Source organism: Polistes fuscatus, unplaced genomic scaffold (genome assembly GCF_010416935.1).
Source record: "Polistes fuscatus isolate 324 unplaced genomic scaffold, CU_Pfus_HIC Scaffold17, whole genome shotgun sequence".
Classification (NCBI taxonomy): Eukaryota; Metazoa; Arthropoda; class Insecta; order Hymenoptera; family Vespidae; genus Polistes; species Polistes fuscatus.
Window position 1 is genome coordinate 2,184,030 of NW_025113075.1, and position 18,812 is coordinate 2,202,841.

The window sequence follows — 18,812 nt, forward strand, 5'->3', positions numbered from 1 at the left end:
TATATATATATATATAATTAATTATAAATAAATATATAATTATCTTTAATTTTTATATTAAATATATTATAAATTTACTTTTTAATATTTTTTGTTTATCTTATAGTAAAAAAAAACAACAATTGAAATACGAAATTTCGAATTATAATAAAATTAAGATATATATTATAAATTTATCTAATTAATTCTTTTGTATTTTATATAGCAAAGAAAAAAAGAAATGAAATGAATATTTTCCATCCGATAAGAATCAAAATTAGTAATCGCAAATCGCGTGTGTTTTTTCTTTTGTTTTATTTTTATTCAAATATCGTCAAAAGTCGTTCGATATACTTTTTCCCCTTTTTGAATTTTTTCCGCGCACGCTGCTTGGGCAGGCGGTGGGGGGTGGGGTGGCTTTTATCGGAATTTCAATGCGATCCTTTTTTTCTCTCTTTCCTTTTTTGTTTTTTGTCTTTTTTTTTCTTTTTGCTGTCTCGTTGATACCCGCTGTTCGATACATATCGATAAATATCGGGGACGAGTCTCTTTTACTCGATGATTTATCGCGTTGCGTTTGTTTTCTTTTTCTTCTATTTTTTTTTATTTCCTTTATATCTATTTTATTTTATTTCTTTTTTTTTTTTTTTTCACAATCGCGCCCGTATATATGACACACACACGGATGGTACGCTACTTGTAAAAAAAAAAAAAAAAAAAAAAAAAAAATCAGGAGATTTTATATAAATAATGTCAGATATAATACATTTGCGTTTGATCTGAGCTTTCAGATAAATCCCCATTTCAACATATTTTCTTTTTTTTTTGTCGTTCGTGTCTTCTTTTACAAAATGAAACAAACAAAACGGAAGTCAATGCAAATAGTATAATAAAAAAAAGATTAACGTTTCCAATAGTTGCGGATAAGATCGGGGACAACAAAAAATACGTTCGTTTATAAATAGAAACACACGTGTGCACATTAATACCAACACATATATATATATGTGTGTGTTTGTGCGTTGAAATTTGACTTATTTACAAACGTGGGATAATTGGAAATCCGTGATATTGGAATCTCACAGTCATTAAACTGACACGAGATCATTTATCACAAAAACCTTTTCGTATTTAACGCGAAGAAAAACGTTCTCCCCACCTTTCCCCCCCTACGCCTCACATCCACCCACACTCACCTTTATTCACTTCCTGTTTTTTTTCTTTTTTCCTATTCATTCTTTGTTTTTTTTTCATTTTATCCCACCGAATTGTTTCGCAATCTGTTACAGTCTTGTTTCATGTTTTAGGGAACAGGACTGGTGGGGGAGTGAAGAGGGGGGGGGAGTGGGGGTGGTGGGAGTATTTCTAAAATGATTTAAGGATCTAAAAATGATTTATAGGGATTTTATTTAAATATATTTATACGAGGAAAGAGAAATATTGTTATGTGACCTGCATTAAATGGAAATGAGAAAAGATTAAATAAAGAAAAAAAGGAAAAAGAAAATAAGGGGGAGTCGAGAAGGGGTGAGGTGGAAAGGGGACAGGGGAGGGGGTAAGGGGTGGAGGAGTTGGGAAAATCTGGTTCTTATCATCCATCAAAAACCCTCGTCACGAGAATCACCGAGATTCGATCGAGAAATTATGGTCGAAGGGGGTAAGGTGAGGAACCTTACTACTACTACTACTACTACTACTATTACTACTACTATTACGTATAATATACATACGCGTATCACGTAGATGGTTTAGAAACTCTGATGGAAAATCTACACAGAATTTATCGGGCTATCTGTCAAGCTTCCTTTCCCTTTACTTACACCCTTAAAAGATGGATTGTCCTTATATCCAAAAAAGATAAAATATATCTTTCCGTGAGATACTACTTTTGAACTTCTTTTTTTCTCCCTTTCGTTGTTTTTTCTTTTTTTTTCCCGTTTATAAAGTTAATAAATAATAATCGTTGTTTAATATCACCAATTGAAATTTTGGATCGTTGTAATATTGTTCAATAGAAAAAAATACAAATTGTAATATGAAATTATATATATATATATTGAATCTTATATGAATTTTAATTATTAAATTGCATTCACGTGTAATCGTAATATTTTGATGATACAATTTATTCATTTTATTTAAAAACAGTTTGAAATATATATATATATATATATATATATATTCTATTATTCTTTGTTGCATTTAATTTTTCTTACATATTAATGTTTCATTACAATCGTTTTACGTAACGTAAATAAAACATCGTGTATAAATTTTGCATAAAAAGTCTCGAATGAATTTAGATTACAAAAGAAAAAAAAAAAGAAAAATCAATTCAATAAAATAAAGTTAATTAATTAATCAAATCAATTTCAGATAAAACATTGGTATATTGAAAATATTATAAATAGATAAATAAATCCTTGATTAATACAATAATTCGATACTCGTGTAGTTATGACAACAAATCGTTCACAATTTTCTCAAGATACGCGATATCACTTTCTAATAATACGGAAATGATACAATTGTGAAATATCAAACTGATGGAACGATGAAGGAGGGTAAAATGTATCAATGAGATAGTTCAGTGAACGATTTCGAGCAGTAATTCTCAACTATCATATAGAAACCTAAAGCGGGGGTGCGGTTTATAGGTGCGGTGTAAATGCTCTTCCTCTTTAGGAGCGGTTTCCAGGTGCGGCTTTGATACTTAAGCTTTGATACATCGTTTCAAAGCATATTGAGGTTTCTCTCTCTCTACATATACATATACATATACATATACATATATTATCTAAAGCATTAACCACCGAGATTTAATGTAAATTATCAAGGAAATTCAATGTCTTCAAACGAAAATGTCGATGAACCAAAATTAGGAGTAGCCAAAATGAAAATTAAGATGAAATGATGAAATCACAAGAACAAAAGGAAAAGGGAATGTGATGTGTGTGTGTATGTGTATGTATGTCTGTGTGTGTGTTGAATTCTTACAACGTTAACGAAATTCTATCCACTTTAGCAACGATCCAGGAATATATTAACATAAGATTGTTAGCCACGCTAACTACCGAAATCATGAATATTCATAGTAACGCATACGTGACTTATCCTCGATCGTGTTTAACATTTCGATCGGCACACGATGAAACTTCATTCAATTAGTTTGCTATGATAATTCTCCTCATTCGAGAAATTCTAATTGTACGAATTGTATTTTTCTCAAAGTATCATAACATTTGTTTCCAACTTTTTCTATGTTTATTTTTTTATCGCAAATAGTGTATCGAATATATTATTGTTTAATCGTATATTTGAATATTTCGATTTTTTCAATTTGAACCAATACGTGAAATATTTGTTGAAGGAATTTTGATTAATTTCTATACGAACCTATAATAAATATATATATGTATATATTATGAATTCTTATTAAAAATATTTGAGATAATATTAAAAATAACTTTATTTCGCAAAATATTTAAATAAATAGCTCACCGTTATTAATAAGTGTGATTTATTAATATTATATAAATAAAATTGTTTTAAAATAAAATTACTCTTATTGTCAATGAGATTATTGTTAAATTTTTTTTTGTACGATGAAAAAAATATAATAAAATTAATATATAATAAAGAAAAAAAATAAATAAATCGTATATGTAAAGTAAAAGATATTTAAAAGGACTGACGTTAGTATTATTTCTTGCGTATTATATAAATACATAGACAATACATAGTATAGGTAAATGTACATGTAACACATTTTCAATATACGCTTTTACATCAATTTCGAGTGCAGCTGATGTTAAAGCATATCAGGTTTGAGTTTGTCGTCGTAGTACAATCGATCTACGTTAGATCGAAATTTTTCATCTCCTTTCTATGCTATTACTATAGTTAACCTATGCTAGCTAGCTAGCTACCTTCTACTGTCTCAACTAAATCGAACCACGTTTTATAGAATGTGAGATAAACAAAATAGACAATTTCTTCGAGATAAACGAGACTCGATAAAAAATTACACGATCCTGGTTCATTTAAAAATTGATACCCCTTAGTCTCTCTCGGAGAAAATAAAAAAAAAAAGAAAAATAAAAAATATCGAGTGAACCACGCGAACACAAAAAATAAATCCTCGAAATATGGTCAAAACCATGTATAAATAGATTTCGTGTCGTTTATTATTTGAAAAATGTTTTTCTTTTTTCTCATTTGATATTTTTCCAAGACAAATATTTCGATAAATTACTTAATTCATAAAAAAATAATACAAATCTCCTTGATAAATATCAATTTGTTTTTTTGAGTGATACATGCACGCATGATTTGACCAAATATTACGAAAATGAATAATTGTATTGTATAAACATTTCTATCAAATAATATAAACACTCTAATGGTATAAATATTAATCGAATCGTATTTTTATTCTCTTAATAAAAACACAAAAAACCATATATATATATATATATATGTAAAATGAGAGAGAAATATTGAAAATAAAAATTAAAATTGTATTCAAACATCGAGACAAAGTGAATAAAAAATATTAAACGTATCAAAAATGTTTTCCAAAGCAACTATCTCTCTCTCTCTCTCTTGCTATATTAGATTTATATTTTAATAAAACGGATTTTCAATAAATATTAAAAATGTATATATATATATATAAATTTGTATATTTATTCGAACGAACATTATCACTGCAGGGAACTTTCAATCTATATTCCCATAGAAATAAATATACACATATATTTGAGAGAGAGAGAGAGAGAGAGAGAGAGATAGAATGACTTCATAATAAGTAACAACACGTAGTATAACAAACGTGTATTATCTCCTATGACGTTGTATTTAATTAATCTCACCCTAATAAAGATCAAGCACACACATTCAGAAAGATCGTTTGTTTCAACTATGAATAACGGTATTTCATTAGTGTACGTCATTATTTCCTATCAAAATAGAATATTACTTAATTAAAATCTTTATTATCCTGCGCAACTTCTCTCTCTCTCTTTCTCTCTCTCTCTCTCTCTCTCTCTCTCTCTCTCTCTCTCTCTTTTTACTTAACATGTTTTTCAATGATCTTTGTAATATTACAAAATTGCAAAAATTTAAATAATTTCTATTAATCAAAGAGAATAATTTAAAATGAAATATCGTCGTTGCGAAATATTTCAAATATTTATTCGAATAAATAAATAAATATGTAAACGAGATAATTTTTTTTCTATAATTAAAAAATAGAAAAAAGAAAAGAAAAGAAGCAAAAGTGAATGATAAATAGGAAAATTCGTAAAGGCAACCATAGATTTTCTCTCTTAGTTGGAAACTGAGTTATAATTCGCGAGTTAAACGATTTCGAAATTGATTTGAAAACGCTCCGAGCGATAAATTAACGTTTATACGGTTCTCGATTTCAAACTACACGTGTATGATTCCTTTTTTTAAAATTATTATCGTATTTCTATATTAATTTTTCAATAAGATTAATAGAATTTAATTTACACTAGTATATTGTATAATATATATAATAATATACAATATATTACACGGATGCATTAAAAACGATTTTATTTCAGCAAAAAAAAAAAATAGTATTAAACTATTATTATTTATTAAATATTATATTATTTTTGCGCGATCAGATAAATCCAATTGTCAGTGTGTTGTGCGTTTGTAATCTGAAACTTTTAAGAATAAAATATCAAACGTGAAAATATTTGATGATCGTTTCTAAAAATAATCTGCTTTTAAAACTTTAACGTATGATTTTTCTTTTTTTTTTTTCTTCTTTTTTGTTTTTCAAGTAATACCGAACAAATAGGTAAGTACTTACTTGTATCCAATCGATACACAACTTGACCCATTTTAATCCTTTTCTTCTTAATACAAAAAGTATAATAAGTTTTCTAAAAGATATCTTTTTACGCTTATCTTCAAATAGAATCTTACAAATCTTATTTATGAAAAAAAGAAAGAAAAGAAAAGAAAAGAAATTAAAAAAAAAACACAAACAAAAATATTTTAACTTATTCGTTAGATTATCATTTAAACGTAACATATACGTAAAAAAATGAATTTATAATTATAACAACAATAACGAAAATAATCATCGATATATAATCCCACAATTGTTATAAATAATATATTATCGATATTAAAAATAATTCAATGCAATATTATCTAATCTCTATGTTACAAACAAAAAAATAACATATAATATATTATTTATATTATAAATATATTAAAATAATCTCTCGAAATGATATATTTTTATATTCCACTTTTTTATATTTCACAAAATAGTGTTCAAGAAGTCTTGCTAATCAACATGGCTGTTGTTTGTTAATATTTTTTGTTTGCATATATTTTTATCGACAAACATATTACTTTAAATGTGAATCATCATTTATGTAATATAGTAATGATAGATAATGTAGAATAAATTATATAAAGATAAATCAAGATAGATAATTACAGAGTATATGTAGTATATATTATCTACTGTAATATATATATAATAATAATAATAATAAATAGAAAATAAATGAATATATAATATCCATTATTAATTAAAAATTCAATTATAACAATAACAAAACTAATCATTTTTATTTACTATATAATATAATATATTTAATGTATTAATTATTCAATAAATTATATATATAATAATAAATAATAAATTTTATTCCGATGTTTTGTAATTTAATATGAAAATTGTTTACTTTCGCTTTTATAATTTATCGATAAATGTTATCTAACATAAAAGATGAGGATTTAAGATTCTCGACACATTCCCGTTACTTTTAAACCTTTCTCTCCCCTCTCCGCCAACTTTTTCATAGCAGTTCTTCGCTTGATAATATTACAAGTGAGCAAAGTACGTCTTGACTCATTCGAACGCAACGAATCAGTGAAAGAAGAAGTATTTTTATACTGTTCAACGAATTATTAATTATATTTATTAATCTTTTTTCTCGTGTGTTTGTGTTTGTTCAAAAAACGTATTTATTTAATTTTATTCCTTCAATATAAAAAACATAAAAATATATATAAATATATATACACATAAGCATGGGTCATACTTTAGAAGATTATAAACAAGGACCAGTGTTGTCTATTAAACAAGGTCAAATTAAAGGTGTCATAGAAGAAAATATGGTCGATGGTGTAGAATATTTTGTTTTTCGTGGAATACCTTATGCTAAACCGCCGATAGGTAAACTTAGATTTAAAGTAAGTTTTTTAAAACATATATATATATATTTTATATTTATTATTATTATTATATATTATTATTTATTATTATTATTATATATTATTATTATTTATTATTATTATTTTATATATATATATTTATTATTTAATTCATAATTTTTCATTATTTCATTATTTTATTACGTTTAATACGTATATAAATAATTAAAATTCGATGCGTCTTTATATTATATTTTAAATTGATTGCATCAAAATTAGTATAATTTTGTTTGCATAATTTAAAAAAATAATTGTCTATTTACAAATAACAAAAAATAATAATAATAATAATAATAATAATAACTTGCAGATGCAAACTCATTCAAAATAAGTCATGGAAAACTAAGATGATTATACACTTGTATTCGCTAAAATTTATTTCTTTTTTACCAAAACATTTACTTCAAAGTGATATTTTTGTTTTTTCCCTATACTTCGTTATAATTATAAAGATAAAAAACAAAAGGAAGTATAACTATAGTTGGATAAGCCAACCTTGTCTTCTTCCTTTTTTTTTTTCTATTTTTTTTTTTATTTTTTACGATAAAAAACCTCCCTTTTCTTTTTGTTTTAGTCTTTTCTATTTAAAAGTAAAAATAAGAAACAGAAACAGAAACAGAAAAACAAAGTAAAAGTAAAAGTAAAATATTCAATCTTATTTTAAATGGATCTAACACAGTAAGAAAATTTCAAAATGGGTGCTCATTGAATCAACGTTGAAATGTTTCCAATTGCAAATCTAAATGTTTCAAGGTTTGCGTTAATTGGATTTTGTATTTGACAATATTATTTTGTATTGATCATAAAATAGGATCCATTACCTCCCGAGGAATGGTTTGGAATAAGGGATTGTTCAAAATTTGGTAACGTGTGTGCTCAAATGGACGCTATGATAAATACAATAATAGGAAGCGATGATTGTTTGTATTTAAACGTTTATACACCTAGAATTGATTTCAATGCGAAATTGGCAGTAATGGTATGGATCCATGGTGGTGGTTTCTATATGGGATCGGGAAACGATGATTTGTATAAGCCAGTTTATATCATTCGAAAGGATGTAATCGTTGTCACGATCAATTATCGATTAGGTCCTTTGGGTGAGTACAAATAAATGTATTTTCAAAATTCATAAACATATTATTGTATTATAATATTGACCTAATTAAATTTGTTTCTTTTTTTTCGATAATAATCCTTTTTGATTATATATTATTCGAAATTCTAATTGTAATACAAAGGTATGTCAAAATAAATGAATATATAATTAATATAATATTCCATATAACACGCGTGATATAATTAAATTGTTTCTAGAATCTTGACAAATTTATAAAACAAATTATTGTACAATAATATCTCGAGCTAATCAAAATTGTTTCCTCTTTTTTTCTTTTTTTTTTTCAATAATAATCTTTTTTAATTATCTATTATTCGAAAAATTTTAATTTAAATACAAAAATATATAGAATTATAAAATAAATGAATAAATAATGAATACAATTTTCTATATATTCCACGATATAATGAAATTAATTGTAGAATATTTAATGCACGTAATAATAATAATAATAATAGAATATTTTTATTGTAATATATAATATGTTACCGTGAAAGTTTATAAGAAATAATATATTTAATAATATTTATATATAATCGAAGTGTAATTTATAATAAGAAAGTAAGAAAGTAAAAAATATAAACAAAAATATCTTTAGGATTCCTTAATCTGGAGGATGAAGTTGCACCGGGTAATCAAGGTATGAAGGACACAGTAATGGCATTACGTTGGGTTAGAGATAATATCGCAGTATTTGGTGGAGATCCTGAGAACGTGACTATATTTGGTGAAAGTGCTGGGGGAGCCATAGTTCATTATTTAACAATGTCACCGATGGCAGATGGTACGATTTACAATATTTAATTATCCTTTTATTTGTTGTATTATCAACGCGTGAATAAATACAAAAATATTCCCAAAATTCTCCCATAAACATTAATCGTTCATTTAAATCATTAAAATTCAAGATATTATTGGCATCTCGAATCCTACAATCGTTTGAATTGAAAATAATTCAACACGTGGTAGGAGGATATATTCGTTTAAATTAAAATGATTTTTAAAACAAATTGATCTTGATATTTGTATTTGATTTTCTTTTATATATTTTTTCGAATATTCGTACGAAACATTTGGGATCGTTCTAAACAACCTACCCTTTAAATCTCTTCTTCATCGCCAATCCCCTTTTTTTTATATCACCCAGGTTTTCTTCTCAATTTCTTTTCTTCTTTTTTTTTTCCCCCTCTGTTTTTAGGATTATTTCACAAGGCTATAGCACAAAGCGGTGTGGCTACAAACTTTTGGGCATTCGCACTAGAGGAACCCAGGAGATATGCTTATCAGTTATCCATCATGTTAGGTTTCAAGTCTTTCGATCCCAAAGCCATCGTTGAGTTTCTACAAAAAGTTGACTTGGAAAAACTCGTCAAATATCAATTCAAAATCCTGACAAACACGGTAATTTATTTTGTCCATTATTTCGAAATATTTCTTCTCGCATAAAGCCGAATAAGATGATCAACAAAATTAAATATATATATTTTTATATTTATATAATTACGAATTATTATTTTTATTTTATTTTTGTTTTGTTTTTTTTTCTTCTTTTTTTTAAGGAAAAAAATACAATCTTTACGCCATTTCTACCAGGAGTGGACAACAAATCAAAAAATCCATTTTTATTGCAACCACCATCGATCGCCATGAAATATGGCGTTAAAGTCCCATTTCTGTTCGGTTTCAACAATAACGAAGGATCTTTTATTTGGGCCAGTAACGAATATACCAGTAAGTCGATCTTATTTTATCTTCGATTTAAATTATCACTTAATTATTTTGACGTTTATTATATTTTATTTAGATAGAATCGCCGAAAAGGAAGAGAGGATAAACTACGATTTCGAAAATTCGCTATCACCACCTGTGTTGGATTTATTAAAAAAAAAGAATCTTACGGTTAACGAATTCAAAAGTTTGTATTTCAATGAAAAATCATTCGACGATCAGCCGATAGAAAATTTGATTCAATTCAAAAGCGATTATTATTTCTTGCATCATATTTTCGAAATTGCACACGTTATGCCGATTGTTAACAATTGTCCGTCTTACTTTTATAAATTTTCTTACGACTCCGAGGAAAAGACTTTCATCAAAACTATTTTGAACATCGATATTCCCGGTAAACGATACTTTCATTTCATTATCTTATTAATTAATTATATTTAATATTATATTATTACGTGTTATTTACAATAATTATTAATTGTATTCTTTTATTTATTTATTTATTTATTTATTTTTTTTTTTTTTGATAATACTAGGAGCCACTCATTCGGATGAATTGTATTATTTTTTCTATGGAACATTATATTCATTATTACATTTGCAACCCCATTGTCCTGGTACACCAAATTACAAAATAATGGAACGTGTTACACAGTTATGGACTGATTTTGCTAAAACTGGGTACGTATATTCCAATATAATTGTTTATTAACACATACATACGTATAGATAAAATATTGTTGACACTTTAATGATTAGTTTTATTATTATTTTTCTAAACCCAATCCTTTTTCGTAGAAATCCAACACCAAAAACTACGGAACTTGTTCCAGTTTTATGGAAACCTTTGGAAAAAAATTCCAAAACGTACGATTATCTAAATATAAATGAACAATTACAAATGGAAAGTATACCGAAAGGTGTGCAACGATTCGAGTGGAATCCAAAGATGAATAATAAATTATAATTTTAATTGTAAATAATTATATATATATATATACGTATATTTTATTATTGTTAAATAGTTATTGTTGTTGACTATTTGTTATGTAAAACTAGCGATACGGGGATTAACATGAAATAGAAAAAATAAAATAAAAATATACAAAAAAATTGATCGAGAAAGTAGAATAATGAGGTTGAGAACCCCTGAAATAAGGCGGATAAAATTAGTACGAGAAATAACCACGGAATGTCGCTGCATTCGCTAGAACGTTAAAAACGTTACAAGAGAAATGGCGAATTGATTGGTTCGTTTGTGTTCCAATCGTGTGTACGTTAACTCTGACTCACAGTTTAGCAGGAACAACAACAAGAAAAGGTATGTTTATTTTTGTACATATATATATATATATACATCTCTGTTTAGTGTTTAGTGTTTAGATATTGAAATAGAATAGGAAGAGAAGTATAAGGTAAATTTGAAGAAGAAAAAAATTAAATATTATATATACTCGCGTGAATTTTATTAACGAAAAGTAATTAAACGTTAAAAGAATAAATTGTTGCTTAGTGTGAAGAAGAATAATAATAATAAGAAGTTATAGTTAAGTATGTTAAAATTGGACGAATGTTATTTAGTTATTTTGTTCTTTTTTAATTATTTCGACTAGAAACGCAATTGTCAAGGTTGAATCGCGCGTGACGTGTATTATTAGTCATCGTTCGCGAGAAAAGTACTATTGTGAAACGTTAACATTATCGACGTCTAATATAAAGTGTACGTTCAAACGAATTTCATTTACATATGTTATATTTTTTAAATTTATTTATTGAAAAGAGACGCGCGTGATTTTTAGGATAAATCTTATCCCCCCCCTACTACCACCACCACCACCACCACCACCACCACCGCTCACCCAATCCCCACCACTTCTCTTTTCTTTATTACGTATCAATTGTTTTTAAAAAATAAATCCTACAATTTTGTCATTAAATTTGTTTGAAATAAAGATAAATCTTTTTCGGTTTAACTTTTGTAACGATTTTAACGAATAATTTAAAAAAAAATAAAATACGTTACTTTTGAAGTCAACAATTTAAACAATGGGTCGAAGATAAAGATAAATAGTAACCGTTAGAAGTTTTGTATCGTTTCAACGGAATAATTACGTGTACGTATTTAAATATATGCCTACCAACCCCTTCTACCCGCGCTTCCTGAGAAAAGAAAATCACTTTCGAATTGAGAGAGTAGTTTGTCGTTAATTAATAATTAAATAATTATATTTAATATTAATCGAGATGTTTTGTAGTCTCATTAAGTCGTTTAAATATTTTCTTTTGAATTATACGAAAGATTATTCTTCTTAATTTACAAATTTTGATTCTAGCACGTAGCAATTGTTTATAAATTGTATCTGATTAACGTGATTATTTATAATCCAAAAATCGTAACCAATACTTTTGGTTTAATTACTTTTGTCATAGATTTTTTATAGAACTTATATGTTACGTTTACAAATGAAAATAATAGTATCGTGATTAAAAATTGTTTTCTTTTTTTAGAAAAGAAAAAGAAAAAGAAAAAAACAACAACAACAACCACAAGCATACACACATATATACACACACACACACACACACGAAAACCAAAAAAGTATAAACAATGATTGGCGTGTCATCGTACCTCATTGCGCTTCAAGAAATCAAAGGAATGACCCCGGATAAAAAATATAAAACTATATTAGAACATATAAAAACGCATATGAACATGGAAAGCAAAAAATTAAATCCAGAAATATGGAAAGAAACGGGAGAACACTTGCAACCATTGTATAAATTGATAATCGCCAATATGACAGAAAATTACGATATGATAACTGAATTGTTGAAATCGGAAGACGAGTTTATCACGTGCAAAGCACTCAAATGCAGATGGTATTTTCAGGGTAAGAACGAAGATGTCATTAATGCGGAATATTTTTTTCAAAATATCATACCGTTCGTAACGTTGAAAACGAGACACGAAATAGTGAAATCGTTGGGTCGTAATTTGAAGAATGAAAAAAAAGCGGAAGATTTTTTCGTCATGTTTGTAGAAAATTACGGTGTAAGTTATTCGATACCATTGTTGTTTGCTTGCTCCGAGGATTTCGTTAAAGCGAATTTATTCGTACATAGGATCATTTTGTCCGTCAATCAAGTCGACAGATTGTATTTACGTAAACCTAACGTCATAACTTATTATTTCAATTTAATTAAATCGAGAAATAACTCGCGAACGTCTATCATTTCGAAGGAAACAATCCATGGATACAAGAAGTTTTTACCGAAATTGATCAAAAGGAATCACAATTTGTTCAACGAAATCGTCACGTCTTGGTCGTTGCAAAATAACTTTCGTAGTTTGGATAAAAAATATGCGAAGAATATCTTAAAAAGAAGAAACAATAGTCAAAGTATATTGGAAGAAAATCCACGTGTATGGATCAAATTTATAGACCTTGAAATGATAAACGAAACATTGATGAATACTATATTTCCCGCATTATTACCTGAAAGTGTCAATAAATTTCAGACGAATAAAGCGATCAATTATTTAGAGTATTATCCTAAAGATAAAGTATACAAATTAATATCGGAGTCGTACGAAAAAGCTTATGGTCAAAAATTTATCGATAATAAAAATAACATTACGATAAAATTGCTTCCATTTTTACCGACGAATCTGCGAATCAAAGTATTACCTTTTTTGAGGTCACAATTTGTAAACAACATATATAGTTGCGAGGAAAATTACGATTCATATTTACCGACTAGCGTCAATATGAAAAGAATCAAAGCTGAAATAAAAAAAGCTGAAGATTACGATTATAGGGTAGCATTGATAATAAAAATGATTTACAATTGTAAAGTTAACGACGACATAGATGCGCTTTGTCAATTTTTAGAATACGTTGATAAAAATCACAAGAACGAGAGGCTGGGATTTTGGCAAACATTTTTCACCAAATTTCAATTTTTATATACATTTGATGATTTAGAAGTAAAGTTATGGCCGGCCATCGATACGTTGATCCTAAGTTTATGCAAGAATTGTATGTTCCACAATATCAACAGTTATTTGGATATATTGCAAGAATCGATTCTCGTTAAATACAAACATTTTTCTATGCATGATTTGGCAAAAGAATTTACAGATATGTATTTGCATTTTGTACGGAAACATCCGAGTTACAATTGGTCCAGATACGACGGTAAACCGCAAGACAGAAATTTGTTTTTCAAGATAATGGTCGATCAAGTTGAGAAGAAATTTGTAAAGAACAAATTAGAACAAGATACAGATTCGAGTTTCGTACAAGAAGCAACGTCGAGTACGGAATCAACTCGTGAAATTAATACGGATTCGGATTCGTCGTTAAAGACGAGTCACATATTATGGAACGAAGAAGTTAGGATCTATTTCGTAACCGATCTCGTATTAACTATGTACCAATTGGACAAAGAATATGCCCCCCGTACGACGAAGAAAAAGAGGAAGAAGAAGACGACAACCGCAAGACAAAGATTAATATGCACGCCATTTAAAAAATGGAGATCCAAGTGGCTTTTGTCACAGGTCGAAGATTTGTTAACGAATAAAGATAAGATACCAGAGAAATCAATGAATTATTTCAACCGATTAGAGAATGCCGTAAAGGAGAAGGATCCGAAGTTATACGAAAAACTGTTAAATGTAACTTTACCCACTGTATTCAATTTCAAGGTAAGCGCACCATTTAAAATGTTAAGAACTGATCCTAAACAGGTGTTGAACAAAATATCGTATTTCTTAGACACAGCTGAAGAATCTAAATCGTATCGTTCGGGAAGAATAAAACGTTTCTTTACCATGTGCCGTTGGTACAATATATTGCCAATAAAATTCATCGAGGAAGCTAGAATACGTTTGTCGTTGAAAAACGAACCGTATTATCTTTATCTGATGGCAATCATCTTGGACGGTCAATGTTTTCGAGATACTTATCGGCAATATTTGTTGGAAAAAGGTATTGATGATATCAACAATCCAAAGAACATGTATTTATTTGATAGTGGATATTTAAATTTAGTGAAAAGCATGTTGAAGGGTATAGAAACGTTAAGCCCACCATTACCGTTGGAAATTATTACAGAATTTTACGAATACGATATTTCTTATCATTTAAATATATCGGAAATTGTGTTTAACGTGTGCATGAAATCGTCGTATAAGAAGGTACAAGATTATTTGCGAACGATGTCGCATAAAAAAATAATGCTTAAGAAAAATGCCATCAGGATATACGGATTTGCCGAAACTATCGAGAAACGTGCCGAATATTTATTGTCCAGGTGGAAGAATGAAAAGGAGCATCAGTCTATACGCGTAGTAATATTTAAATCATGTAATAAACTGTTCGCGAATAATCCTAAAAATAATACCTGGTCTACGTTCAAATATATCTTGGAAACTTACCAGTTTCAAGATTGGGAATATTACAAACCGGAATACATCGAAACCCATGTAATACCAATCGAATATATCAACGATGTGGTCAAAACAATTACATTAATGACAATGAAAATATTAGACTTAGAGATGCCGGGTAATACAGAACTGAATGATATTCAAGAAAGGGCATTAGATTTTTTACACAGTACAATATACGATAAATTGAGCTGCTATTATGTCAGCAATGTCGACGATAAGATTATATTAAATTTCATCGAAAAATATTCGTTCAGGAATGAATTTATAAATGACAATCGTATGTTAGATATAGTCATTAATAATTATTTATTCGCCAAGAAGGAAGAATATTTGGCGAGATTTAAAAAATTAGGTAAAATAATGGAAGGTACGTGCGATGAATGGTTCCATTTCCAATTAGAACACAAAATTAAGTTTCCCATCATGGAAGGTGTTGGTGGTTTTATCAAAAGAATTCAGAACATCTTGTTGGATAAGAGCCAATCGGATTCGATTTGTCCAATTATTGCGGGACAAATAATCGACGAATTGGTGAAGACATTGTACAAGGTTCCCATATACATCGATATCTGGTCATACATAATGTTACAATTAACCAAATACTATATCCTAACGCCTTTAGAATTTGCTGAAAATGTTTCCACTAAGTTAATTCAAAAATGTAAAGAAAACAAATGTTCGTATGTTATATTAGCAAAAGCTATTGGAGATTTTCTATTAATTACAAATGGTAATAGCGAAGAAAATATCTATTATCCTTTCATAAATGAACTTTTAAAGAATGATACGTGTTCTTTGTCCAAATTGACGGCAGTTCAACTTCTTCCAACGCATCCCAAAGAAATATATTATGACATGCATTTTCAATTATTGGATAAATTTAAAGCACTCAAAGATCCAGAAGTTTTTTGTTTGTTGTATGCCAGACTTAACGGATATTGTTGATAGGTGTTGCATAGTTACTAATGCAATTTTAATGCATCGTCGTCATCTTTTTTTCTTTGCCTAGGAAAAGATCATTTTTTTTTCTTTTTTTCTTTTTTTATTAAAGAATATTTTCGTATACGTCTCATCAGATATAAAATCTGATATACCTCGTTGTTATTATTATTATTAATTTAAATATTAAACGTGTGTGTGTGTGTGTGTGTCTATGCATATGTGAAATGATAATCTTCTATTGTAACGAGCGAATAAAAAGAAATAAATTTATTTGAAAGAACAAATATATAATAAAAAACACACACACACACATACACATACGCGCGCGCGTGCGCACGAAGTATTTTTTCATTTGTTTAGCATTTTTTTTTTCTTTTCTTTTCTTTTTTTAACTCTTGAAAAGAGTAATGTGATATTACATTTTTAATATACAAGTCATATAAATGTTAATAATAAAAGAAATAAGTGATAACCAAAGAGAAGAGGGATAGTTTTCGAGAAGATTATTTTTTTATTTATAATTACGATTATTTTCTTCAATTTCTTATCACTTTTATTATTATTATTATTATTATTATTAGATGTAATAACGTTGATTAATTATTGTTCATTAAATATTTTTATTTTTGCAGATAATTTTATTGGCTTTTATATATTTTTTCTTTCATCGTTTAATTTAAGCAAAAAAAAAAAAAAGAAAAATATATATATATATATTAAAACATATTTTCAATCGTTTGCCAAATTTTTTTTTTATAGATTAAATATATATTCTTTTTTTTGTTTATTTAAAAATATATATATTAGTAATGATTAACAAATAATATCGAAATCGTTATATTATCTATCGTTAACGAAAATTCCTGCAAAATTATCTTTTAAACAAATTATATTAAACGTTTAATCCTCTAAAAAAAAAAACATAATTATAATATTATTAAAATAAAATATATTAGATTATAGTCTGAACTGAAATGAGATCAAATTCGAATAATTAAAGATCATTTTAGAAATACCTTGAATATTCTAATAAATAGGAACAAAATAGAGTAATTATTATTATTATTATTATTATTGTGTAGTATCTATAAAAAACAAAAATTATTTCGTAATATTAACGTAATATTTATATAAATTAGAAATAAATGATTGAAAGGGGGTACTTACAGGATGCATCGAATCCTGTAATAAAATCAGGACAGGGAATGTAAGCTGTAAATCCTGCTGGTGTATCAGGCCAACAAGACCACCCATCGAAGGTCATAGGACAGAAGGGTTCTGAAATGGTCAAAGAAAAAATAATTTTAATAATCTTCTTTCTTTTTTATACACGCATACGTACGCAAACAAACATACACGTACACACTTTTGTTATTTCTCTCGAGGAATATAATATAATAGAATTTTGTATAAATAATTATGCACAGTGTTCATTATTTTCTTTTTAAAAAAAGAAAAAAAAAAACAACTCATCCCATACAAACTCGTATAGAAACTTGTAATAAATTTTGTATCATTGATAGTATTAAAAATAAAGTGTATATATTTTTGTTATCCTTATTATTACACGTGTATTTATTAATATGCGTAGAGAAATACGATTCGTTCGTATTAATAACACACATGCATAAAACATTTATTTTAATAAACGCACGTCGTCGTACGAGATATTTGCACGAATCTGAATAAACAACATCTTACATAATAATATCATATGATATCATTGATGATACATGAACAACATAATAATGGACAATTTTTCGAAATATTTATTAATTATTTTTGTATAGTAAGAATAAATGTATAATACACCATAGTGATTAAATATAATTATAATTGTATTTAATATTAATTAGTATGAAAATAATTGTTACGATCAGATCAGTATCGTTAATAGAAATATAATTCTTATATATTTTTGAATAATTAAAAATACGAAAATGATATATAACACACGATATAGTGATCGATATATATTAATATTAAATGAAGAGAATGATTAATTGTTACGATCAGATTGTATTGTTCGATGTGCAAGTTTCCAGAATTTAAAATCGATTCATTGTAGGATATCGGGGCTTGGAAACGCATGCGCAATCCTTTATCAAGCATTCGATATATTCCCAGACGTTATCTATGCAATTGCAATTTCGAGATTCACGCAGAGTTTCTCCCTACTGACGTTGAGAAACCATTCAAAAGTCTGTTTCGTAAGGTAATAATGATACCACTCACGTATGCCCCTTATGCATCACGTAAATGCTTTCATTAAAGTTTCAACAATTTGTACTTACGTTATCTATTTGAAATAAA

At 27.3% G+C, this 18,812-nt stretch overlaps 3 protein-coding genes across 5 annotated transcripts in view; 2 read left to right on the top strand and 1 right to left on the bottom strand.

The window, feature by feature from the left end:
* Positions 1-18,812, bottom strand: part of LOC122515286 (calcitonin gene-related peptide type 1 receptor-like) — a 63,161-nt gene that overhangs the window by 24,618 nt on the left and 19,731 nt on the right. The window contains exon 3 of the mRNA XM_043632587.1: positions 17,667-17,777. Coding sequence (XP_043488522.1) covers positions 17,667-17,777 — 111 coding nt within the window. The remainder of the gene's footprint in view (positions 1-17,666; positions 17,778-18,812) is intronic.
* Positions 6,878-11,420, top strand: LOC122515284 (juvenile hormone esterase-like). Of its 2 annotated transcripts, XM_043632581.1 has the most exons (9): positions 6,878-7,230; positions 8,063-8,351; positions 8,970-9,155; positions 9,570-9,772; positions 9,931-10,102; positions 10,176-10,493; positions 10,636-10,780; positions 10,898-11,074; positions 11,159-11,420. In XM_043632581.1, exons 1-8 carry the CDS (start codon positions 7,069-7,071, stop codon positions 11,064-11,066), a joined length of 1,644 nt encoding a protein of 547 aa, XP_043488516.1. In that variant the 5' UTR covers positions 6,878-7,068; the 3' UTR covers positions 11,067-11,074; positions 11,159-11,420. The 2 variants fall into 2 exon arrangements, with proteins under 2 accessions (XP_043488516.1, XP_043488515.1); XM_043632580.1 differs by having other exon boundaries at positions 10,898-11,420.
* LOC122515283 lies at positions 12,635-16,527 on the top strand. 2 transcript variants are annotated; one of them, XM_043632579.1, is made up of 2 exons: positions 12,635-15,093; positions 15,220-16,527. In XM_043632579.1, the coding sequence occupies exons 1-2, from the start codon at positions 12,708-12,710 to the stop codon at positions 16,500-16,502; spliced, it is 3,669 nt and encodes a 1,222-aa protein (XP_043488514.1). In that variant the 5' UTR covers positions 12,635-12,707; the 3' UTR covers positions 16,503-16,527. The 2 variants fall into 2 exon arrangements, with proteins under 2 accessions (XP_043488514.1, XP_043488513.1); XM_043632578.1 differs by having other exon boundaries at positions 12,635-16,527.

What these genes read in the sequence shown, in the direction of transcription:
- LOC122515283 (XM_043632578.1), top strand. Translation starts at nt 12,708, where the DNA reads ATGATTGGCGTGTCATCGTACCTCATTGCGCTTCAAGAAATCAAAGGA.
- LOC122515284 (XM_043632580.1), top strand. Translation starts at nt 7,069, where the DNA reads ATGGGTCATACTTTAGAAGATTATAAACAAGGACCAGTGTTGTCTATT. An exon ending in GGCCAGTAACGAATATACCA is followed by an intron (nt 10,103 to 10,175) that starts GTAAGTCGATCT and finishes TATTTTATTTAG; the next exon opens with ATAGAATCGCCGAAAAGGAA. An exon ending in ACTGATTTTGCTAAAACTGG is followed by an intron (nt 10,781 to 10,897) that starts GTACGTATATTC and finishes CCTTTTTCGTAG; the next exon opens with AAATCCAACACCAAAAACTA.